The sequence below is a fragment of the Myotis daubentonii genome, chromosome 2 (assembly GCF_963259705.1).
Source record: "Myotis daubentonii chromosome 2, mMyoDau2.1, whole genome shotgun sequence".
Classification (NCBI taxonomy): Eukaryota; Metazoa; Chordata; class Mammalia; order Chiroptera; family Vespertilionidae; genus Myotis; species Myotis daubentonii.
The window spans coordinates 6,536,049-6,560,613 of NC_081841.1; the positions used below are offsets into that span (position 1 = coordinate 6,536,049).

General features: G+C 61.0%; 1 protein-coding gene across 3 annotated transcripts; it reads left to right on the forward strand.

Annotated features, from left to right (window-relative positions):
* The first annotated feature begins 5,003 nt into the window (after window positions 1-5,003).
* Window positions 5,004-23,905, forward strand: PDGFB (platelet derived growth factor subunit B). 3 transcript variants are annotated; one of them, XM_059681501.1, is made up of 8 exons: window positions 5,004-5,837; window positions 6,011-6,155; window positions 13,546-13,642; window positions 15,779-15,868; window positions 17,106-17,311; window positions 18,825-18,969; window positions 21,965-22,117; window positions 22,451-23,905. In XM_059681501.1, exons 1-7 carry the CDS (start codon window positions 5,809-5,811, stop codon window positions 22,090-22,092), a joined length of 840 nt encoding a protein of 279 aa, XP_059537484.1. In that variant the 5' UTR covers window positions 5,004-5,808; the 3' UTR covers window positions 22,093-22,117; window positions 22,451-23,905. The 3 variants fall into 3 exon arrangements, with proteins under 3 accessions (XP_059537484.1, XP_059537486.1, XP_059537485.1); XM_059681502.1 differs by having other exon boundaries at window positions 5,012-5,837; window positions 21,968-22,117; XM_059681503.1 differs by having other exon boundaries at window positions 5,004-6,155.
* The last annotated feature ends 660 nt before the right edge of the window (window positions 23,906-24,565 follow it).

The window sequence follows — 24,565 nt, forward strand, 5'->3', positions numbered from 1 at the left end:
GTTGATAGAACGGGAATCTGCTGTGCCTCCCTCACTGAGGTCACTCAGGTAAAGCACCTGGCCCGGGGTGATGCTCTGTAGGGGTCACATTGTCAGAGGGCCCGAGGCCCAGCAAAGGGTGCAGCGGGGATGAGCTTTCTCACAGATCCCCGTGGGGTCCTCTCCGAGCCCCGCGTGGCCCGGAGGGGGGCGCTCCGCTCCGTTTCCAGCCAGCTTCCAGGACAGGTAGATCTGAGCTGCCCCGTCCAAACATCCTCTTCCTTGTCTGGAGACCGGAGCAGCTAAAAATGTATGGCTCAGCCCAGGAAAACAAACACGGCGCTTCCCTTGCCTTTGTGTACAGGACACAAGGCCAAGGCCACAGAGGCAGCGAGTGGGCTCCCAGGCTGCCCTGGGCCTGGGGGTCTGTCTGTCTGTCTACCTGCCTTCCTGGGGTCTCTCCTGCCTCCCTGGTACTCACAGCCACAGTGGCCAGAGCCTCCCAAGGTGGGGGTTCACTGTGAGGACACCCCACACCCCAGTGATGTGTCCTGGCTTTCCCAGCCTGGGGCTCCTCGCCTAGAGCCGTCTCTGTGGTTCACGCTGTGTGCGTGTGTGTGTGTGTGCGTGCGTGTGTGCGTGCGTGTGTGCGTGCACACATATGCATGCAGCATGGAGTAATGATAATGACCAGCCTGATAACCAGCATTTACGGATTGCTTATTCCTGCTTCCAACACTCAGGATGCAATAACTCATGTGACTCCACGCGGTAACTGCCATTGTTGTCCAAATTTAACAAGGAGCACACCAAGGCTCAGAAAGACGAAGTACTTTGCTCAAGGTCATGAGCCAGTAAATGGCAGAGCGGGGCTTTGAACCCAGGCAGTTTTTGAGAGGAAACCTGGTCCCGTACCCCCTCTCTGAGCCTCAGTTTCCCCACCTGTAAAACGAACACGTCTGATGTAATGTCTCGCTCGCTGGTGACTGTGAGGGTGAAGCAGGGCAAAGCCGTGCAGACAGGCAGGCGGGCACAGGGCAGCCGGGTGCCGGGGGAGCAGATTGGGCTCCATGGCGCGGAGAATGCGCTTTGCCGTCACAGAGCCTGGGGCTGCGGTCTCAGGCCCTTTGTGGCGTGGCCTGGGCTGTCCCCAGCTTGGAGCTCCATGTCCTTCTCCATCAAGTCAGCAGTAGCACACTTGCCTGGCACCGGTGCTGCCAGGGCCCCCTTGGCGGAATGGGGGTACCTGGTACACGGCATTCCCACCCTCTGGACTTGAGCCTGCCCTTGGGATTGAAGCCAACTCCTTCCTCAGCCCTGGTCCTCACCCTGAGGGTGTGAGATGATTTTAACGGAGGAGAGTGTGCATGGATTGCCCGAAACACCCCTTGCCCTGGGCAGGCCTCCCCCACCCCCCCACCCCCTGCCAGCACCTGGCTGAGGGCTGTGGCCACTCAGTTTTCCACTTGGTTCAGAGTTGTCAGGGGATTGGAGGGGTGACAGTTATGGGGATGCGGCCCCCACCCCACAGAGACCCGCTCCCAGCCCTGCGGGAAGTCTGATTCCTCCGTGGCCCCAATGCCCGTCGTGCCCTTTGCTTCCGACTTTAGAGGCTCAAGCCCCTCCTCCCCCCTCTCCATCCCTCAGGTAGGGTCTGACATCATTGCACCAACAGGCCAGGACTCAGAAAGAGAAACAGGTAAGGTGTTTACCCATTTATTCATCCTCAGCAGACATGTATAAGGCAGCTACTGTGAGGTGGGAGCTGAAACAGGCCCTTGCTCACCTGGAGCCCAGTCTGGTGCTAGACCTATACCCGGGCAAGGACGGTACCATGGAACACGCTATGGAACCCAGGGCAAGCAGTAAGCGGGGGCAGGGGGCTTCCTGGAGGAGGTGCAGACTAAGCTGACCTGACAGGGGTGGGAGGAGGTGTTCTTCAGAGAAGTGCATGTGTGGAAAGACACACACATTGACATGGTGTCCGCAAGGAGAGGGTACAGGAAAGGGGTTCACCTTAGCACAGCGGTCAGGCCCCGGGCCATGGTCCCTGCTGCCTCTGTGGTCCCTGTCCTGCCACTTCTAACCAGGGCAGACACATCGGAAGGTAATGATTTGTGCCTATCTCACTCCAGATGCCAGGACTGGGTGTCCTTCCTCATTCCATTTCCCGTGGCTTCACACAGGGCCTGCACACAGTAGGTGCTCAGTGATGCTGTGCCCAGTAGGCCTCCCCTGTTTGCATCTCCACTGAGGCTGAGCTGTGCGATCCCTCCTTTGTGCTCCTGCAGCACTCGGTACTCGAGAGTTCACGTTGCTACAGCACTTTTCCATATATCAATGTGTTTGATGCTTACACAAGCCCTGTGCAAAAAGTGTCATTATTGTCATCATCATCACCTGCCAGGAGGCAGCACATCATTGTGGTTTAGGTATGTGGGTTCTGCAGCTGGACTGCTTGGCTGTGTGACGCTGAACAAGTTGCTTACCCTCTCTGTGCTTCAATGTCTCCATTTGTAAGATAAGAGTAACATACCTCATAGGAGCACTGAGAGGCTGCACCCAGAGTAAGAACACTACCTACCACATGGTCACCTCAATTATAATGGTAGTGCCCGGCTGGCGTGGCTCAGTGGTTGAGTGTCAATCTACGAACCAGGAGGTCACGGTTTTGATTCCCAGCCAGGGCATATGCCTGGGTTGTGGGCTTGATCCCCAGTGTGGGGCGTGCAGGAGGCAGCTGGTCAATGATTCTCTTATTGTTGATGTTTTTATTTTTTATTTTATTGATTTTTTACAGAGAGGAAGGGAGAGGGAGAGGGATAGAGAGCTAGAAACATGGATGGGAGAGAAACATCGATCAGCTGCCTCCTGCACACCTCCAACTGGGGGTGTGCCCGCAACCAAGTACATGCCCTTGACTGGAATCGAACCTGGGATTTTCCAGTGTGCAGGCCGACGCTCTATCCACTGAGCCAAATCAGTTAGGGCTATCGTTGATATTTCTATCTCTCTCCCTCACCCTTCCTCTCTGAAATCAATAAAAATATATTTAAAAATATTCATAAGGGTAGCTATTATCATCCTATTACAGAGAAGGATATAGAACAGCAGTTCTCAACCTGTGGGTCGCGACCCCTTTGGGGGTCGAACGACCCTTTCACAGGGGTCGCCTAAGACCATCGGAAAACACATATATAATTACATATTGTTTTTGTGATTAATCACTGTGCTTTAATTATGTTCAATATGTCACAATGAAAATACATCCTGCATATCAGATATTTACATGACGATTCATAACAGTAGCAAAATTACAGTTGTGAAGTAGCAACGAAAATAATTTTATGGTTGGGGGTCCCCACAACATGAGGAGCTGTATTAAAGGGTCGGCGTTAGGAAGGTTGAGAACCACTGATATAGAAGGTCAAGGTCAAAATCACCTGGCTGTGCAGTGGAACCGTTTTAATCTCTAAGTCTTTAAACTTCAGACCTTGAGTTTTGGGGTTATCTTCCCCAACCCCCATTTCCCTTATCACTGTCTCCTATTTCTCTCTTTATGCATCTGTCTCTCCTCTGGACGGGGTGCTCCGGGGCTGGAGCCTGCATTAGCGCTGTGCCTGGAACAGTACCCGGCCACCAGGAAACGCGCCCGAAGGAAAGACGCACTCTGTGCGCCAGGCAGCCTGCTCTGTGCCTCCACGTGGATCATCGTGTCTGAGCCTCTAGCCCAGTGATGGCGAACCTTTTGAGCTCGGCGTGTCAGCATTTTGAAAAACCCTAACTTAACTCTGGTGCCGTGTCACATACAGGAATTTTTGATATTTGCAACCATAGTAAAACAAAGGCTTACATTTTTGATATTTATTTTATATACTTAAATGCCATTTAACAAAGAAAAATCAACCAAAAAAATGAGTTCGCGTGTCACCTCTGACACGCGTGTCATAGGTTCGCCATCACTGCCCTAGAGTCTAGACCACTCCTGGTGTGGCGATCTGTGAAGAGGCTTCCGGAGAAGTCCTCTGAGCAGGTGACCCTGCTCAGTCCAAGGAGAAGATCTCTGAAGAGATGACGGTGTGTGTGTCTCAGTGACGGGAGGTGTGTGTATGCGTGAGGAGCAGGCTGCCATGGTTTGGGTACCAAGGGCAGATGAGAGACGCCGCACGGGGACCAGATCAGCACCCGGAAGCCGGGAGCAGGGTGATGCAGTGAGCTGGGTGCTGGGCTCAGCGGGTGTGCGTGTGACTCTGTGACTGTGACCCTGTGACTGCTGAAGGCAGGGACACAGCCGCTCCCAGAGCTGGGGGTGGGAGGTGCTAACTGTGGATGCTGCTGCGGGCGGTGGGCCCTGGGCCCTGGGCTGGGGGCCGCGGGAGGTAGCAAACACCAGGGTGACTAGGAGGCTGCAGGCTTGTGGGAGTTTGTGTGACTCTGCAGTTCCACAAATTCAAATGCGGCCGATGCCAGCAGTGCCTGCTGTGTGCCAGGCCACCGGCTAGGAGAAGGAGATATGAGCCCCGCTTTCAGCCGAATGGCACTGGCCGTGGGGGGCGTGTGACCGCCTTGTGGCTGGCGTGGGGCTGGGTGCTTTATGCACTGAGCCCTCGCAGTAACCCTCTCCCGCTCTGAGGCGAGCCGGAGGAGCGCAGAAAGGAAATGACTTGCCCAAGGTCACCCAGCAACTATGAGCCAGGCAGGATCTGAACCAAGGCCAGAGCCCGACCCTTCCTCCACCAGGCCTGTGCGGGTGCAAACGTCTGATCCTGGAAAAGCCGCTTAGGGCTCCTGGCCGCGGTTCAGGGGACATCTCTCCAACCACGTGAAACCAGGCTACCCTCTCTGTGCTGAGGGGCTCAGGGGGGCACTGTGCTGAGGGGCTGCTGGGTTCTAGCTCTCCCTTTCCAGGGGCCAAATTCCTGGGCAGAGGGGCTGCTGGGCTCTTGGAGACCCCCCCAACGCCCCATCCGTGCCTCAGGCCCTCCCAAGTTCCTGCCACCCCCCCCTTCCCTCCTGGTGCTGACTCTCCGCCAGAAGAGGAAAGGCTGCTCCACCCACCTCTCCCATCTCTATAAAGGCCAGAACAGCTGAAAGGGTGGCAACTTCTCCTCCTGCCGCACGCACGCCGGGAGCAGCCCGCCTGCCTCCCCTCAGCCCGCAGCCAACCCCCACGGCCTCCCGAGGGCTCTCCTCCGGCCGCCAGCGCCCATCTTTCATTGCCGAGATAGAGATATTTTGCACGCACACACGCAAGAAGGGGGAATAAAAGCCCACGCTCCAGCCTCATTGCAAAGAGAAAGCCGGAGCAGCCGCAGCTTGCAGCCGTTTGAGGACGCCCAGAGTGGCGAGCAGACTGACCGACAGACTCGCCCCACGTCCACCTGTCTGCTGCGGCCGGCCCAGAGCTCAGCGGGCACGCCGCTCGCGGAGCAGCCGTGCCCGCCGCCCCGGGCCGCCAGCCAGGGCGCACACGCTCCGGCCCCCCCAACCCCACCCCCACCCCCCAGGCGGCCCAGGAGGGAGTTTGCACCTCTCGCTGCCTGGGTACTCCGGCCGCCGCTGCAAAGCCAACTTTGGAAAAAGTTTTCGGGGGGAGACTTCAGCTTTGAGGTGCCCAGCTCTAGCTTTCTGACTTCGGGACCCTTCCCGGAAAATGTTGCAAAAAAGCTAAGCCAGCGGGCAGAGGAAGACGCCGTTAACCCGCAGCGAGAGAAGAGAGAAGAGCCATCGACCGCCGCCTTCTTTTTCCTCTTGGAGGTTGGAGTCCCCTAGGCGCCCCCACACGGCTAGACACCTCGGCTGGTTCGCGACGCAGCCCCCCGGCCGTGGATGCTCGCTCGGGCTCGGGATCCGCCCAGGTAGTGGCCTCGGACCCTGGTCTCGCGCCCAGGCCCTCCCCAGTCCCCCAACAACGGAGCCGGGGCCGGGGGCGGTGGCACCCGGGGGCCATGCGGGTGAGCCGCGACAGCGGCTGCAGCGGCCTGAGCGCCTGATCGCCGCAGACTCCAGCCGAGCCCACCTCCCTCCCCAGCCCCCGCCCTCCACCCTGGCCGTGGGGGCCGCGCGCTCGGTCCACGCGTCCGGGGCCCCGCGGGGCCGGGCCCGGAGTCGGCATGAATCGCTGCTGGGCGCTCTTCCTGTCTCTCTGCTGCTACCTGCGTCTGGTCAGCGCCGAGGTGAGTTGCGACGGCGGCGGCGGGGCCGGTTCGCTTCATTCATTGCCCCCACCCCGCCCCCACCCTCGGGCGCCCTCTCCCCTCCCTGCAGTGAACTTTGGACCCCTGCAGCCCAAGTGCCTGGCACCGGGCGCCAGGTGACCTCCGAGGGCTGAAACCCGAGGGCCGGGAGGTGCCAGGCTCTAAGAGGAGGGGGCAGAGGTGGCTTGCTTTCTCGGGGACGATCCCAGGTCTCCCACCTTTAAGTGGGGAAAGGTGTGTGTGGTCCCCTTCCCACGCCCCCCCCCCCCCAGGAACTGAATCTGCCCCTTCCCTGCCGAATGGAGAGGGTGGGGTGGCGCCGAGGTGCAGAAGGCACCTCCCGAGCCCACTTCGCTGCCAGCTCAGGTTCTGGCTGGGACGCGGCTTGCAGGGAGCTGCGAGCTGCCGCACTGGTGGCAGCCACGCCAACCTTCGAAAGCGCTCTGCGTCCCACCCTGGCTCCCACTCCCGGGCCCCAGAGCGCGGTCCAGGGGCAGCTGGTGTCTTGGGCAAGGAGGAAGGGGGGCGGAGGGGGGGGGAAGACAGGTCTCGGGCAGTCGGATCAGGGAGGAGTGGGGGCTCCGAAGGAATCCAGCCCCGAGCGGCGTGTGCCCGAGGCCCCGCAGTACCTGCGCCCTCTCCCCCGCGAGCGGGGTGCGCAGCGCGCCGCCCGGGAGAGCCTGGCTGCAGGGGACGCGGAGTGTAAAACCCCCGCCCGAGCCTTCGGGTCGGATCCGTCCCCACCCCTCCCGGCCTCACGTAGCCGTGAGTTGGCAAATGTACCCGGAATCCAGGTGGGAAAGGGGGCGGGGCGGGGCGGAGGCGCGAGATGAGGGGGGCAGAGGGCTGCGGGGAGCGCGGGTGCCCAGGTCCGGTCCCGCTTCTGCCCGGCGGCGGCCGGGAGCCCGCGCTTCGCCTGCTCCCGGGGAGGGCGGGCCCCTCTTAGCTCCCACGAGGCAGGAAGGCGGCGGCGGCGAAGGGGTTAAGGCGCAGGGCTGGAGGCCGCGGCCGGGCCTTGGGCCGCCGCCAGCGCAGGTTGTTTTGACCGCGGAGGAGCCGTCGCCGTCTCCTTTTGTTCTCGGGGCTCCTTGAGGGCCGCCGGCCGCCCGCCCTGGGGCCCCGCCCTTCCGCGGCCGCCCCCCGCGGCCCGCACCCGGGAGAGAGGACGCGGGCCTCGGCCCGGCTGCCCGCAGGCCCCTCCCGGCGCCCCCTCCTCTCCTCCAGGAGCCCCCGGCCTGTGGCCAGCTGTTGGGGAGGGGGCGCCGGCCGGCCCCAGCTGCCGCCTCGCCTCGGGGCCGGGGCTGGGCCGGTGCCAGGGCGTCCTGGGAACGGCGTCCCCGGCGCGGCGCTCCGCAGCCCACCCCGCTCGGCCGGCTCGCTCACTCACCCCACGCATGCACACTCCTGGCCGGAGGCGATGCTGCGCTCCGGCGGGCGGGCGGGCGGGCGCGCAGGGACGGGCACGCACTACCGCGGCCGGGTCGCGCGCCCGCCGCCACGCCCGTGCACACGCGGGGCACACGCGCGCGCATCGCACACACCGCACGCACGGTGCCCCCCTCCTCCCCGCACACGCGGCCTGAGCACACGTAGGCACACACCCAGCACGCACAGCCCAGCGCCAGGTGCCAACACCCGCGCCACAGGTGGGCCCAGGGTGGCCCCCTCACCTCCCTGCCTCTGTAGCCACTCGTTTCTCACTGGGTGCTGTGAGGGAGGGAAACGGGGACCCTCCCCCCAGTCCGGGCTCCGCAGCACCCGTTTTTTGCCGGGTAAGGTCAGCTCCTCGCCCTTCAAGCATTATTCTTCTGCGACTGCTCTTTCTCAACCACTCCCATGTGGCTGAAAGTGGTGATGTGTTTGGGGACCACTGTCATGTCCAGGGCATTTCTCCCTTCAAGTAAGCTCTTCTTTGAGCCTTCAGGACTAGAGGACCCTGAGCCGCTGAGCCCCCCTCTTCTGTCCTCTTTGCTGATCCCAGCATGCTCAGCAGAGGCTGGGTAGCAGCTGAGTGGGCTTTCCCAGGCCTGCCCTTACCATTCCCAGCTTCATCCAGCACCTCCTCCTCCTTTCCCACAACTCCACGGATATGTGTGTTTGGCGGGGAGGCGATGGCACAGAAGCTGGTGCCTCGCTCCCTCTTTAATCATTGCATCCTCGAACACGGTTGAGTGGTGCTTTGCAGTTTACCAGGCACTTCCCTGCTAAGCCTGAGCAAGCCTCAAGGCGGCTCTGGGAGAAGAGACTTAAAGGGAAAACCCGTGGACACCGGGGCCAGTTCAGGAAGGGAACTCCGGGAGGACTTGCTGGTGGAGGTGGCCTTGGGGTTGGCTGTGTCTCAAGCATGCGTGGACTGAGCCTCAGGCGGAGGCCTCAGCAGCTGGGCAGGAGGGTGGGGAAGTCTGAGGCAGGGTCTGGCAGGGGGTGGGCTGAGGCCTGTGAGGTCCCATCTCCATCAGCTGAGCTGGCTTCTGGGGAGGGTGACTCCCACTGTCATGTGATGCCTCCGGCCTCAGCACCCTTCTGCCCTTCACTGCCCAGCTTCCATCTGGTTTGCTAATGCCTTAGGAAGGTGGTGGGAGATCAACCTGCTGGAATCCCCCAGGCCTAGAAGTGTCTACAAGGTTAGGATCAAACAGAATTTGGAGTCTCTGGTACAAGACCTAGGGGTGTGTGTGTGTGTGTGTGTGAAAGAGAGAGAGAGAGAGATTGATCGGTGGGTCCAGCAGGAGTGGTAAAGGAGTGCTGCCTTGGGCCTCACCCCCATTGAGATGGACAGCTCTTTCCATTCCGGGCTTATTTAGTTGTTTATCACCTGTTTTTCCTCCCTGGAGTATAAACTCCACTAGAGAGCGTTTGTCTTAGTAACACTGTCTCCCATGCTTACTGGCCTGTGACTGGCTTATGGCGGATAATCTGTAAATATGTGTGGAAAAGACCATGAATCGAGAGGGGGAGAGGGACCAGATCTGTGCTTGCTGAGTGCCTTATAAGCACCATCTCACTGAGTCCTTAACCCGGGGCAGCCCAGCACGGCCACTGCCCTCCACCAGGCTTCCTCATCCGAGTGGAGCCACCACTCCCTGCCCCCCTCCCATCTTGAGAGACAAGCGCGCCTTTCTTTTCCATGTCTTGGGACTCGGGCTGCCGAGATCGGACAGGACAGAGGGGAAGAAACAGCAGGAAAATCAGATTGCAAAGGCTCCGTGTATCTTGAGCTGGGCCGCAGTCCCCGCCACCTAAAGACTCGAGGAGATTGGATTAGCTCCGAGTTCCTCAAGAGCGGAGTTCCCAGACCTCTTGCAAATGCAGAGTCCTGGGCCCCGCCCTGTGCTGGGACAGAGGTGGGGTGGCAGGCAGTGAATGCCACGGGGAGGGAGGGGAGAGCTGCTGGGGTTGGATTGCTGCCCTGGCCCCTCTCTTTCTGCTGCTGCAGGGAGCCGTGGGGAGCCCAGTGGGAGGCTGCACGCACATTAAGGAGGGGTGGGGCCGGGGGAGGGTCCCGGGAGCCACAGGGGAGGGAAATGGTAGGTGGGAAGGCTGGTTCTAATGGCTTCTGTGGTCTGCCCAGAGGAGGCTTCTTCAAAGGGCTTGGCGTTGGCATTGAATCTAAATTAGGCCTGAGACCCAGGCAGGCAGGCGCTCGAGGCCTGCTCCCTGCTCGGCTCTCCCTCTGCCAGCCACAGACAACGCCCCTGGGTGCGTGGGCCCGGCCTGTGCGTCTCTCTCAGCTGAAGGGCAGGAGGGCTGGGGAGAGTGTATCGACGTGTGTGTGTGTGTGTGTGTGTGTGTGTGTGTGTGTGTGCGCTGGGGCCCAGGTGGAGGGTGGGGTCCAAGCCCCTTTGATCTGCCAGCCTGGTTGGGAGCAGGTAATTCGTCTAGCCTCACGCTAGCTGGTGCCCTTCCTACCTTCTGCAGCTGGCGTTGGGGGTGGGGTGGGGTGGGGAGCAGGCTGTTTGCCTTGGCTCCGTGGCTGGCTGTGCCCCAGCTGCCTTCTTGCCACGCCCTCACCCTGCCAGGAGCCCCCGACCTGAGATCTGGGGCAGCTTCCTCAGGGTGCCTGGCCTCCTTTCCCGGCTCCGAGGCCAGCTGCCCACCTAAGGAGGCTTCTAGAACCAATCCCTACCCTGGGCTCACCCTCCCACATCAAGAGGAACCTCTGGCCTCAGCAGGTGCCCCGAGCTGACCACAGACTGAATGTTGTCACCTTTCACCTACCTCCCGCCCTGGAAGGAACCCACCAGCCCTCACTGCCATTGTGGGCTAGGGTGTCATTTCCTGTGGCCCAGCTCAGGGGATAGTGCAAAGCCACATGCTCTCCACCTACCCATTGTCATCCTCAAAAATGCCCTGGACTGCTGGCCCCGGGCGGGCGCGCTGCTCGCTGCTGCCCTCAGAGGCGCCCACCCCCGTTATCGGCTGGCTGCTCTGCTGGGTGCAACTAGGCCACCCAGGAACCCTAGCAAAGTATTCTTAGCCCCATTTACAAGATTAGAAACCTGAGCGTTTAGGTTGTTAAAAGACTTATTCCAAGAATCCAGGCTCCCTTTGCTCTTTCGTCTGCTCCCGTTTCTCCGCCTCCGCACTGTTGGCGTTCTGGGCCAGACAGCTCTTCACTGTGGGAGGCTGTCCTGTGCATAGTAGGGTGTTTAGCAGCATCCCGGGCCTGCACCTTCTAGATGCCAGTCGTTGTGACAACCACAAATGCCTGCGGACACGCCAGTGTCCCTGGGGGCCCCTCGTCCTGAGGTGAGAAGCTCTGCCCCCTGACCCCCGCAGGGGAAGAGGGGCATGAACCGGAAGTAGTGCTGAGGAGCTCCGTGGGGGCTGGAAGAGGGAGGGCCCAGCTCTGTTGACCTGTAGCCTTTTACGTACTTTTCCTAACCCTCAGCTTCCTCATCTGGAAGACGGGGATAAAAATAGCACCCGCCTCCTGGGATTGGCCGTGCACCCCGTAGCCCGGTGCCTGACTCACCGTCAGCATTTAGTAAAAGTGAGCTGTGGTCTGACTATCAGACCCAGGGGCTCGTATTGAGTTCTGGGCACCCAGTGGCCGAAGCACGAGCGGAAGGACCTCTGCTTAGAATGAAGTGGACTCTACAGGAGGCAGTTTGCACTGGGGGGGTGGGGAGACCATCCCAGGTGGTCCTCCTGGTGGAGGAGGCGGGAGAATCATACAGGAGAGAGTCCCAGGGAGAAGGGGAGAGTCCTTCATGCATTTTACCCGCATTTTTTGAGCACCTACTGTGTGCTTCTCCCCCGCCTCTATCCTGGGCTCTTCCCCATGCAGCCTGGGAGGGGTTCTGGGTTTGTTTCCATAAGATGTCGTCTCCTGTGTATCGTAGGGCGGGTCCAGGACATCTGCGGGGCCAGGTGGGGGGGTCTGCCTCCTCTGCCACGGCTGGCGGCTGCAGCCAGCTCGCCAGTGGGCAAGGAGGTCTCGGCAGGAGCGGTACGTGCCATTTGGTTCTGGGCCTTCAAGCCCCTCTTCTGGAGCTCAGTGAGCCATTGCTGCACTGGCCCTGGGCTTTGCTCCGTTGTCCCTGGGCACAATCAGAACCAGATTCAATGCCTTCATTCACCAGTGAGATCCGGGTACTGAGCGGGGCAGGGACCAGCCTGAGGTCCCTGGTGGTTGGTAGCAGTAGAGGGTGGACTCCAGCTCCCGGACCACCAGTTCTGGGGGGTGACAGAACCTTCCGGGAGGTGGCCTGCCTTGGTCTTAACTGGAGACCCGCCGCCCGCCTTCTCTTCTCGGGTTGGGTCCTGTGCCCACAGTTGGAGACCCCCAAAGGTGTGCTCTCTGCCCTGGGTTGGAGGGGGCGGCACCCGGGGGACATGGGGGAGGAACCGAGGGGCCGCGGAGCCCCTTTGTCCTCGTCTCACACTAGCAGCCCTGGCCCCCTGGCTGCAGTCATGCACCCTGAAGGAAAGACCCCGATTTTCAGCCAGACTTACTGCTCGCCCCCACACACCCCACCCCCACCCTGCCCTGCCGGGAACCTCCTGACAGCTCTAGACACCAGCCAGAGGAAAAGCTCCACATTCAAATGAAGACACTGAGCTCAGGGGTTTCAAGGAAGTCGAGTTGGGTGTCCGCAGCTGGACATGGGGGGACCCCTGGAGGACCGACCCCAGGAGGAGCGTCTAGAGATGAGCTTTGGGCAGAGGCTAGAAACGATCGATCACAGGAGCTTTTGGGGAGAACCTCCAAGTCCGCTGATAACTGGCTCAGGACTCAGACAAAGGGTGTTGCGTCTTTGAGCCTCTGTTTTCTCATCTGTAAAATGGGGATAATTAGACCTGCCAAGTCAGCTGACACCCTCCCAGGCTCCTTCCGCGAGGCCGTGCCGCCCGTGTCTGTGTGTGCACCTGCCTGTGTGCACACGGGTGTGAGTTCGGATGTGCAGCAGCATGGCGGGCATTTTCTGTGCCCGGAGGCGGTGGGTTCCGGGACTGTGCTTCTCCGCCTCTCAGCTGCCCTCACCTCTTTCTCAAGACCTCGGCATCAGCCCCTTGGGGCGCCCTGGGCTGAGGGCCGTGGGCTCCTCTCATGTCATTGTGGGACCTGCGGTTTCCCTGAGGAAGCCGGGCTCCGAGTGGGGCCTGTTAAAGTGCTTATTCAGTTTCAAGTGTTTTGGGAAGAGGCCAGAGGGGCTCTAAAAATAGGGTTTGGTTGGGCACGGGGCACGGGTAAGCGTTCAGGTTTCCCGGCCGCCTCGGAGGATTCCCTGCTCTCCTCTTTGCGTGAGAGACTAAATAAATACCTTAGTACTGGTGGCCTCCTGAGACCGCCCGGCTCTTCAGGCATTTCTTAAACACCTTGTGTGCCCAGGAGGCTGGGATACAGGCTCTGCCGTCAGGAAGACTGGGGTTTGAAGGCAGGTTCTGCTGATAACTGGCTCAGGACTCAGACAAAGGGGGTTGCGTCTTTGAGCCTCTGTTTTCTCATCTGTAAAATGGGGATAATGAGATCTTCCAAGACAAATGCTGGCTGGCGCTAACTGTCAGGTGTGGAGGAGAAGCAAAAAGATTGTGGAGCCTTCCAGAACCCATAGCGTGATGGAGGAGGATGGGCCCAATCCAACCGAGCTCAGAGCAAGCTGGGGCTCCTATTTGGGGGGGGGGATGAGGCATCTGAGCTGGGTCTTACCGGCTTTGGCAGGTTCTGGCTCCTGGGACTTTGTGCTCCTGGTTGTCAGGCCTGGCATCCGCCTCCCGCCCACCCCAGCCTGGCTGTCCATCTGTCCGTGGCCGCGGGGCCCTGTGGGAACCTCCCATGGGAGGTTGTGTCTGTGCTGGGGGCAAGAGGGCCATGGCTGAGAGCCCTCACTCCCAGCTCACTGGGTCCCATGTGTCTGCCCGGCAGGGGGACCCCATTCCTGAGGAGCTCTACGAGATGCTGAGTGACCACTCGATCCGCTCCTTCGATGACCTTCAGCGGCTGCTGCACGGAGACTCCGTAGGTAAATGGAACCCTCCTCCGCTGCTCGGGGCCTCCCCTGCGTCCCTGGGAGCCGCGAGGGGCAGGGCCAGGGCCGTCCCTTCCTTGACATCTGGGGAACAGAGGCCTGTGGCGGCCCGGGGAAGGGCTGGGCCACACCTGTCTGGGGCAGGGCTGAGGAGGTAGACGGGTTGGTACCTGGGACGTGGGGCGTGGCAGGAGAAGCACCCACATGTGTCTCTGGCTGGGTGCGGAGGGTGGGGCGCCCGGAGGGGGCGGGCGGGGAGAAGGTGCCTAGGGCATCTGCCCAATGAGTATCCAGGTGTGAACTCAGCCAGGGCGGGTGGTGGTGGTGGTGGTGGAAGAGCCGTCTCCCTGTCCCTCTGGCCCGGGGCCAGCTCTGCAAGGTCTCCCGGGGACACCTGGCCCAGACCAGCGGGCTGCCCTGCCCGTGCCCAAGAGCACACTCAGCGAATGGGCACGTGCTCGGTGGCACACACGTGGCGGGGCTGGCGGCCTGGGTGGGGAATGTATTTATAAACGCTGTCTTCAGGGCGAATTCCATTCTATTCTAACCTCTGGCCTGTTCCCTGGAGCCCTGGTCATCACCCGCCCTGCACCCCCAGCTCCCCTTCCCTCTGGGGTTTTGTCTCTTTGTCACTTTGTAATCCTTGCCCAGACTGCTATCTACGGGGGACAGCATTTCCTGCCTTTGTTTCCTCTCCCCGTTGGGCCCCTGGCTCCCTCTCAAAAGCATTCCCGGGCCCTTTCAAACCCTCCTGCGCTGGGGGCTGGTGAGGGCTGGTGAGGGCGGCGGGAGGGGGCCCCAGCTGGGCCCACCTATTGTTCACCAGCCCCCCCCCCCCACCCGACGTCTCCCACACCCCCACCCCATGCCCGGCTGGCCAGCCCTGGCCAACACAATGGGGCAACTTCCAAATTTAGCCTTTCTGCTATTTCTTTCCAAGGGCCTTCGCCCCCACCCTCGGCAGCCCCTCCACACCCCGGGTGGGGGTCGGGCCCCGAGAGGAGGTTTTCAATAGCAGGCCTGTTTTGAGGCAACCATGTGGCTATTTTTTCCTAATCAACGCAACCTTTCCACAAAGCCATCTTTTCCCCATCTCCTCCCCACCAGGGACATTCCAGAGATGCAGAGAGAGAGGAAGGGAGCGGGAGGCACACACGCTGACGTGGATAGTAGCTGGAGGGAGGCGCACCCGCTCTAGGGCCGCCTCCCCCACACGGGACCCCCTGGGAGCCCGCAGGGCCGAGCAGGGCCAGTGGGATGGGAGACCCTGTGAGCCTCAGGTGCTGTGTGGAGGGGCGGGAGCTGGTCCCCGACACCTCAGGGTATTTGCCGGCTTTCAGCCACGAGAGAGCTAGAGGAGTTTGCCCACCGTCAGCACCAAGTCACCGTCCCCCTGCCCAGCCCTCGCCTCCAGCAGCGGAGAGAGGGATGGGGTGGTGCTGAGCTGAGGGCTTCCCAGGCCAGAGAAGGGGGCTGCGGTGTGGTTGTGACCTTAGGAAGGAATGGACAGTGTAGGGCAGACATGGGGCAGGCGGTCAGAGGGAGAAAGACAGAAACACAATGAGAGACTGGGAGGTGGAGAGAGAGCAAGATCTAGAAGGGGCTGGGTGAGGCTCCCCGATCCCAGCAGCCCCGGCACCCCACCCCTCTGCCTTCAGCCCCCACCCCCACCCCCCTCCCTCCCTCCCTCTCTCCCGCCCAACTGGGCCATTGTCAGGGGCTCCAGAGGGGCTGTGTCCTGGGCATGCGGTTCCCCCTGGGGATTCTGGGAATTTCTCCATTCAGCACTTCCTATGGGAACGCTGGGCGGAGGGGCACTGGAAAGCGGCCTTCGGAGCTCTGGGTCTCTGCCCTGCCCGGGAGGGCTCGCTCACAGTAGCAGAAGGGAAGGGCTATTTTTAACTCCATTCACATGAGTTCTGTCCAGAAATGTGACTGAGGAGCTCAGAGTGGGGCTGAAGCCCCCCCAGAGGATACCGTCAGGGTCCCACCCCCCCTGAGCCCCGAGTCACCTGGGGTTGGATCCTCAGAGCTCGGACTCAGGTTTACCGGGGGCCAGAGGGGAGCCCCACGCTGCGGGCGGGCCAGCCAGCAGTGACCAGAGTGCATCTGACTGTCCTGCTCTTGCAGATGAAGATGGAGCCGAGCTGGACCTGAATTTGACCCGGTCCCGTTCCGGAGGCGAGCCCGGGAGCTTGTCCCGAGGGAGAAGGAGCCTCGGTAAGACCCGGGGTGAACGTGGGGCCCCCCGCGAAGGTGGGAGCCAGGGAAGGAGGCCCCTGTTCAGGGCTTTGAGGGTCAACCCCGTTCACCGCCCACTTCGGCCTGAGTTGAGCTAAGGGACAATAGCACCCTTAAATAGCTTACGTTGAGTTGGGTCCTCATGTACCCCCCCCAGCTCACACTGCTTCCTAAATATAATGCTTTTAAGCTTATTTTTCACTACTTCAACCCTAGAATTAGATATTATTAACCCGGTTTTATGGAGTTGGAAACTGGAGCCCAGAAAGGGAAAGAAGTAGGCGTGGCCACACAGCTGACTAGCAGCAGTAGGACTGGGATCCCAACGGTGCCTCTCGGTTGAACCCCTGCCCTCCTGGCTGCATGTCTGCTGTGGCTGAGGCTGTGGCCTGGGACAGCAGGCCCGGAGCAAAGCCTGGAACTGCTTCCCGCTCGATTGCAGAGCCCGAAGGGCCACGTAGATCCCTAGGTCCCATGGGAGCCTTCCCAGCGAAGCAAGTGCCCATCCCAAGCCCCTCCTCCTCTCTTCCCACCTGCAGTCCCCCCGGTACTGTAGATGGTGCCGGGGGGGGGGGGGGGACCGCCGTATAAGAGCCGGTGGCCGGGTCCCACTCCTCGCTCTGTGGGCGCGGGCCGCTCATCGGCTCTCCGAGCCTCGGGTCTCTGTGTGCACAGTGACAGGCCCAGCACTGACTCTCCGCTTGCCGGCAGCCAGGTGTCACACATATTGTGCGGAGGCCTGCAGGTGCTGGCTAGGCACTGCCATTCTCCCATTTCCTAGATGAGGAAACTGTGGCTGCGAAAGAAGCAATGAGGTCAGGAAAGATTACAGTGTAAAACAGCAAAGCAAAGTGATCACAAGATAACATACAAGTGAGGGCCACATTCGGACAAATGCCCAGGGTGTGAAGTCACAGAGGGAGATGAGTGAGGGCTGGCGGAAGGAGTGTGACCTTTACCACACGAGTGATCTCACTGGACCCTAACAATGGTTCTTGAGTATAGGTCACCCTGTTTGCACGTGGGGAACTGAGCTACCAGCTCAAGCCCCACGGCTGATGGTGGCCAGGACTCAGAGCCTCTCCTGACGCAGGAGGAAGAGGGGCCTGGGCGGCCACAGGGCAAGAGAGCAGCGCAGGGGTGCCCGCTGCGTTTTCCTGCCAGGTGGGGGCTCTGGGCCGGCCCTCCCTCCTGACAGGGTCCCCTCTTCCTTCAGATTCCTCCACGGTCGCAGAGCCAGCCATGATTGCCGAGTGCAAGATCCGCACGGAGGTGTTCAAGATCTCCCGGAGCCTCATCGACCGCAGCAACGCCAACTACGTGGTGTGGCCACCCTGCGTGGAGGTGCAGCGCTGCTCCGGCTGCTGCAACAACCACAAGGTGCAGTGCCGTCCGACCCAGGTGCAGCTGCGCCCTGTCCAGGTGAGCGCCCCCCCTTCCCATCTGCACTGGCCCAATCCCCCACCCAGGTGCACCCCCACCCCTGCACTGGCCCAGCTGCTGGCCGGCTGTCTGCAGGGGCTGTGCCTCACGGACCAGGCTCAATGGGTCGGCTCTGTCCAGAGCGGGCGCTCGCAGGAAGCTCTCTGGACCCTTGTGCTGAGGCTGCCCCAGCGTCCTCTGTGGCCGCCCAGCTGCTGTGACCCAGAGCCACAGGCAGACCCCAGGCAGGCTGGTGTAGGACGTCCAGTCGCGGTGCTGCCTCGTCCTTTGCAGGGACACAACTCCAAGTGTCTCTGGAAGAGACCTTCTCCAAGCACACTGACCACTCAGAATGTGCTGGGCAGCTGCTCAGAGTCCCCCAAGCTCTCCCCTGTCCTGGCCCTGCACAGAGAGGAAGGCTCCCCTGTCTGCCAGGCCCTCTCACCTCCCCCGGACAAGCTGTGTCTTTAATAAAGAGGGCGCCACGCGGTGAGCTAAGGGGCGGGGGGGGGGGGGGGGGGCGACCCTTAGCAGGAGTCTGAATGCCGACTCCTCTTTTCTGGAAATGCTGGGTCACCCTGACTCAAGGGGGCGTTTTAGGGTGGAGGCCGCCCTGGGGAGCTCCTGATCGCAGCCTGGCAGAGCAGTGTCAGGGGGGCCTCGGCCTCTCTGATTCCTGCGTGCGGGAGGGCTTCTGCACCCCTCGGCCAGCCTCACCCCCACACCAGCTGGGGCTGGACCCAACACGGGAGGGCTTCTGCACCCCTCGGCCAGCCTCACCCCCACACCAGCTCGGGCTGGACCCAACACGGGAGGGCTTCTGCACCCCTCGGCCAGCCTCACCCCCACACCAGCTCGGGCTGGACCCAACACGGGAGGGCTTCTGCACCCCTCGGCCAGCCTCACCCCCACACCAGCTGGGGCTGGACCCAACACTCTGCTGGCCCCACCTCGCCCCCTCCCCTTCCTCGCGCCCACCTTCCACCACAGGCCTGGGCCCCGCGCCCGAGATGACCTGTCACTCTCCACCACGCCGCCCACTGTCGTGCTATCTCCTGTCCCCAACGCCTCAGCTCTAAAGATGGACACCTGACAGCTGCCCTCCCCCTTCCCGCCTCCCTCCTGGATAAAGCCTCCCCCCACTTCCTTCCAGACAACCATCTCCCCGCCTCTGCCACAGCCCCTGACCTTGGCTGGCGCTCCAGGAATGAGGACACCACAGGCCCGCTCCCGCCCGGAAATGCCTTCCCCCCTCTCTGGGAGCCCGAGGGGGCTCTGGCCAAGCTGAAGGCCAGGGTGGGAGGGCTTGTTTTGATGGAAAAGCTACGAGAAGGGCAGAGGCCAAGGTCCTGCTATTGTTTGGGCCGCAGTGTCTGCCCTGCGGCTCTCAGCGCTCCAGGCTTTCGAGGAAAGATCCCCGCAGGGGAGGCTGGGGCGGGAAGGGCAGGCAGGTGGCTCCCTCAGCCCCTTCCCGCTGGTCTGACGGAGGCACTGGGGTGATTCTGTCCCCCAGGTGAGGAAGATTGAGATGGTGCAGAAGAGGCTGATCTTCAACAAGGCCACAGTGACCCTGGAGGACCACCTGGCCTGCCGGTGTGTGACCGTGGTTCCTGCACGACCCGTGAGCCGCACCACAGGGAGCTCCCAGGAGCAGCGAGGTACCTGTCGGTCCAGGGTGTGCCTCTGATCGCTCAGCCGGGCAGCCCCCTCCTTTGTTGAATGAGAGCATGGAATGGGGAGGAACCGGGGCCTGGAGAAGAGAAGACTTCATGCATATCATCTTCAGATATTTGACACCTTATCCTGGGGATGAAAAGACACATTAATTCCTGTGGCCTTGAGGGAGAAATTAGGGCCAAGAGGCAAGGCCAGCAGACAGAGATTTTAACTCATCTGCTAGTCAGGGGTCCGGGATGGCATCACTTTCCTTGTGATGGAGTGAGTTTCCTGTCACTGGAGGTGTGTGAACAGAGGCTGGGCAGCCGTGCAGCAGGGATGTGGGAGACAGGGTTGAACCAAAGTCTCATTCCCATCTTTAGATCTCACAAATCAGGGGCATCGTTAGGCTTCAAGAGTTGAAAAGGACCAAAAAATGATCTGGTTCGATGGCCTCCTCCACATTGTATAGAGGGGGTGCCAGAGGCCCAGGGGAGCTGAGGTCTTGCTCAAGGTCACGCAGCTAGTCCCAGGTCTTGTAACATCTAGTTCTGGGTGCCTTAGACTGTATCCGGCTGCCTTTTCTCCCTCAAAAGTGTGCAGTAAGGTCCTGGCTGGTGTGGCTCAGTTGGCTGGGTGTCGTCCCATACACCGAAGGGTTGCCGGTTCGATTTCCAGTCAGGGCACGTGCCCCAGGTGCAGGCTCGATCCTAGATCCTACCAGGGCCGTACAGGAGTCAGTGGGTCCATGTTTTGCTCTTACATCGATGTTTCTCTCTCACTCTCTCTCTAAAAAAAAAAAAAAAGCAATAAAAATAATTTTTAAAAAGTTTGCAGAAAGGACCCAATGAGAATCATTAAGATAATGCAGTTAACACAGCCCTGACTGGGAATCGAACTGGGGCCCTCTTGGTGCATGGGGTGGTGCTCCACCACTGAGCCACCCTGGCCAGGCGCTTTTCAGGAGCTTTCTATTGTTAGGGGACAGAACGGTGCCACCGTGATTTCTTATTAACAAGCCTCTTGAAGGCAGGGCCGTCTCAGCCTTTTCAGTCTGTTCCCAGAGCCACGCTGGGGCCCGGATGCCCTGGGCAGGCTGATAACTTGACAGCTGCAAACCGATGTATTGTAGAGTATTTATAGAGTTAACGTGGAGAATGACTTTTCTACCCAGGAAAATTTCTATTCTTTACGTTTAGAATAGGGTTTTTTTGTGTGTGTTTTTTTTCACGTGCATTCGTTACACGTGGTTTTCCAGACCATTTCCTTGGGAGGCACGTCGCACGGTTAGCATGTAGATAAGGCCTTGCCATTTCAGGTGCAGCATGTTGGCCCCATGGGATGGTGCTCCTGGCAGCTGTCCAGGGCTGGGCCCAGGCTGGGTGGTGCGGCCGTGTGACGTGGTGGTCAGTGTCAGACCTCTGGGCTCAAACCTCTGCTCTGTCCCGTCTGAGCTGTGTGACCACCTTGAGCTGGCTCGGGCTTCGCCAGCCCAGGGTCCTGCTGGTGGCCTGGTCTCTGGGTGGGAAACTCCAGCCCTTCAGTGGCTCTCCTGGTGCAGAGGCCCTGAGTCCCTGCACCGCAGAGCTGGGGCAGCTGCCTCGTGGGAGGTCAGGTGTTGGCCCCCCAGAGCCGACGGGCCGGGGAGAACGCGGGAGTGTCCAGGAGGAGACCGGCCTTGAGCTTGGCAGAGAGTTTTCACTGCCCCGACTTCCAGCGGAGGGCTTGCCAGCGTGGACTGTGGAGGCAGATCCCTGGCTAACATCCCAGCCCCCCCGCCTCAGTTTCCTCATCTGTTAAATGTAGACACGTACACCCTCTGTGAGGGCAAACGTTGCCAGGTGCGTGGTAAGTGCCAGCGCGGAGTTTCTGGCTCTTTCTGTGTCTTATCTCCTCACCCCAGGAGGCCAGGGCTCAGTTTTAAAGATGCGGAAATTGAGGCCCAGAGAGTTTCCCTGATTTGCCCCAAGGAACACAAAAGACTGGGACCCAGGTGGCAGGGCCCGGCGCCGGCTCTGGCCTGCCCGCTGTGCTGCTTCTCCAGGTGGCCGGGCCCGGCGCCGGCTCTGGCCTGCCCGCTGTGCTGCTTCTCCAGGTGGCCGGGCCCGGCGGGTGACAGGTGCAACCGCGGGAAAGGCCCAGCTCTGTGTGTGGTTCTGGCCCAAAGCCCAGGACTGCAAGGGGCTGCAGGGTTGGTGGGAGGGGAACTCAGTAGGGGGTCAAGCAGAGGAAATAAGACAACGGTGAATAAGAGCAGCTGCCGGTCGGTCGGCCAGTTGGTCGCTGATCACGCCTTGCTCTGGACTTTGTGGCCAGGACCGCAGCCATTTCCTTCTGTCTGGTCTGTGGGCTGTCGGGGCTCAGCAGGGCGGTTCTGCTGGCATCTCTTGTAGTTGCAGTCAGTCACCTGGGGGCTGCACGGGGACAGCTGGGCCTCTGTCCCGCTCCCTGTCAACCAGGGCGTCTCCTCCCTGTGTGGCCTCCACAGCAGAGCAACCAGACTTCTTATGTGGTGGCACAGGGCTCCCCAAGGTGCAAAGGTGGGAGTTGCCAGGCCCTTTTAAGGCTCACGCCTGGAATTGGCACAGCGCCACTCTGCCTCCTTTGATTGGTTAACAGATCCAAGTTCAAGGGGCCTGGAAATAAAGGGCATGTCAGTGGGGTACTGACCACGAACTTAAGCTACAATCTGTTCCCCTCTGTGTTGGCCAGCACACTGTCATTTATTCCTTCCACCAGTCCCATCTGGTGGGCAGTCTTATTACCCCATTTCACAGATGGGGGAACTGAGGCACGGAGCAGTTCAGTAACTGTTCCCAAGGCACATACAGCTGGTGAGCAGTGGAGTTAGGATTCGAACCCAGGAGGTTGGCCCCTTCCCTCAGCCCAGAGACTCTGGGGAGGTCTGTGGCAGGCCTTGGTGGAGAGGGGTAGGACCCCCCCATCCCTACCCCACAGGGCCTGTCAGCCTGCTGACAAGACCTTCTTTTTCTCAAGCAGCCAAGACGCCCCAAACTCGGGTGACCGTTCGAACGGTGCGAGTCCGCAGGCCCCCCAAGGGGAAGCACAGGAAGTTCAAGCACACGCATGACAAGAAGGCGCTGAAGGAGACCCTGGGAGCCTAGGGCGTCTGCAGGGGAGCGCGGGCAGGTGAGGGCAGGCGGGGAGACGGAGGCCCAGGCCCTGCGGCCTGGGCTTGGGCTGGGGGAGGGGTGAGGAGGGGCGTTTTCCCATACACCATGTGGGCCCTAAGCTTGGGTCCCCTCTGCCCAGTTATCAATAGAGTTTTCCCATGGGGCAGGTGGGCGGGAGGTTTGGAGACCCCAGCCCAGCTCTGTCCGCAGAGAATGGGCCCCCTAAACCTCAGCTGTCCAGCTGCTGGACATCAGGGACGACCGGTGGACCCCAGCTCCCTGCCCCCAGCAAGGGGCCTGTGCACGGGGCATGTCTCTGAGACCCCGTGTCCCTCTGCTTGGCTTACAGGGTTATTTAATAAGGTATTTGCTGTATCGCCCCCATGGGGTCCTTGGAGTGATAATATTGTTCCCCTCGTCCGTCTGTCTCGATGCCTGATTCGGACGGCCAATGGTGCTTCCCCCGCCCCTCCACGCGTCCGTCCGTCCACCCCTCTGCCAGCGGGTCTCCCCTCAGCGGCCTCCAGCATCTTGCCCGGCAGCTTGAGAAGGAAATGAAGGATCTGGACTCCATCGAGGTCTTCCTCCCTCCGACCCCGAGGACCTGGGAAAAGAGCACAAGAGAGACTGAGGGGGGAAGGCGCCCCCTGGCCGGGCCACCCCGAGCTGCGGACTGGCTCCGAGAACCCTGCCCGCGGCCCCGAGGACCTCTCGGCGCGGCCTGCCTGGTCCTGGCCCCTGGGCAGTCTGATGGGAACACCCCCAGGCCGGCCGGAGTGCCCGGTGCTCCTGTGGCTGAGACCAGGGGGGAGCACAGACTGGAGAAACCCGTCCCACAGAGCCCAGGCCCAGTCGCCGCTCCCTGGTCACCTGTGCTTGCAGCGGCCTTCTTTCCTTTATACATACGACATCTTTGAAGATGTGGACTCCTCCGGGCAAGTGCGGCCCAAGCGCCAGGCAGCCTAGAGCCATTTCGAGGGGTTAGAGATGAAGTTTGCCCTGGAGGTGGGTGCAGGTGGGAACCCTGGCATCCTCTGCCTCCTCCACTCCCCCCTTTGCGTCCTCCTCCGTTTCACCTCTCTACCTCCACCCTGCTTCTCCCTCTGGTCCACCGAGGGGGCGCCCCTCCTGGAGGCTCCTGTGACCCGAGGGCCTGCTCCCGTCACATCCCAGCCCACACTGCCGTGCAAGGCCGCACAGGGCGCCCTGCCCAGGCCGCACTGCCCAGCGCACCCAGGCGGGACCACTGTTCCCATCACAGGCACGGCCCATCTGTGTGTTTATTATGACAGCTTCGGGCAGGGGGAGGACACGTGTCTTTTCCTAATTGACACAAAGGCTCCGTGTGCACTGGCTGTGCCCCTGACCCGGCCCCTGGCTTGGAGTGGCCGGACAGGAGTGAGCTCATGGAGGGCCGGAGGTAAGACGTTGTCCGTCTGGCCTCCATTTCCCCACGTCCTCGCTCAAGCAGTCCCGCTCCCAGGCAGGTGTGAAAACTCAAGGGAAAGTCTCCAGTGTGGGGAGGGGCACGCTCTCCCATCTTAGACCCTTTTGAGTTCCACCTCTGGTGGCTGGGCTGGGGGGAGGGGAAGGGAACAGATCCCCAGGCCCCTAGCGGTGGGCTCTGAGCTCCCTTCCCATCTTCTACTGCACTTCCCCCCCCACCCCACCCCAGTCTGCTTCCTTCAGTTTGTAAAGTTGGTGATTATATTTTTGGGGGCTTTCCTTTTATTTTTTAAATGTAAAATTTATTTATATTCCGTATTTAAAGTTGTAAAAAAAAATAACCACGAAAACCAAACCAAATGAATCCGCTGGAGGTCTGTCTGTTGGCACCGTGCGTGCGGTTACCCTTTCCGCGTTGGCAGAACTTGCTGACAGCTTGCTGCGTGTTCCTCTCACTCCGGGAGGCTCGGCGCACACTCACGCTCTCTCTCTCTCTCACACACACACACACACACACACACACACACACACACACACACATCCCCACATGCGTGCGCACACGTGTGGGCCTGCTGCTCCCAGGGAGGCCTCTGCCTGGGGGTGGGCAAGGACCACACAGTCCTCCCTGTGGGTCTTGGTCCTGCAGCAGCTCCTGACGCCTGGACCCCAGGCCCCGGCCTCGTGCCTCTCACTGGCAGTGACCAGAGATGCCTTCCCCGGGTCCCCGTAAGGGAAGCAGAGGCTCCCCATCACAGAGCTGGGCTGGCTGTAGGGAGGGGTCCTCAATGTGGGGACGGCCGGAGGAGGTCCCAGCGGGGCTCTGCATCGAGAGGGAGCTCAGTGGAAAGTGGGGTGTACAGTCTGATCGTGGCTGAGCCTGCAGCCAGCTCTGTGGCCTTGGGCAAGCACAGCCCCTCTCGGGCCCAAGCCTCATCTGAAACAAGACGAAGACCAGGGGCCTTGCGGCCTCTGACGTCCAGCGGTGGGCTCTGTGCTCTCCCTGCGAAGACCTGGGAAC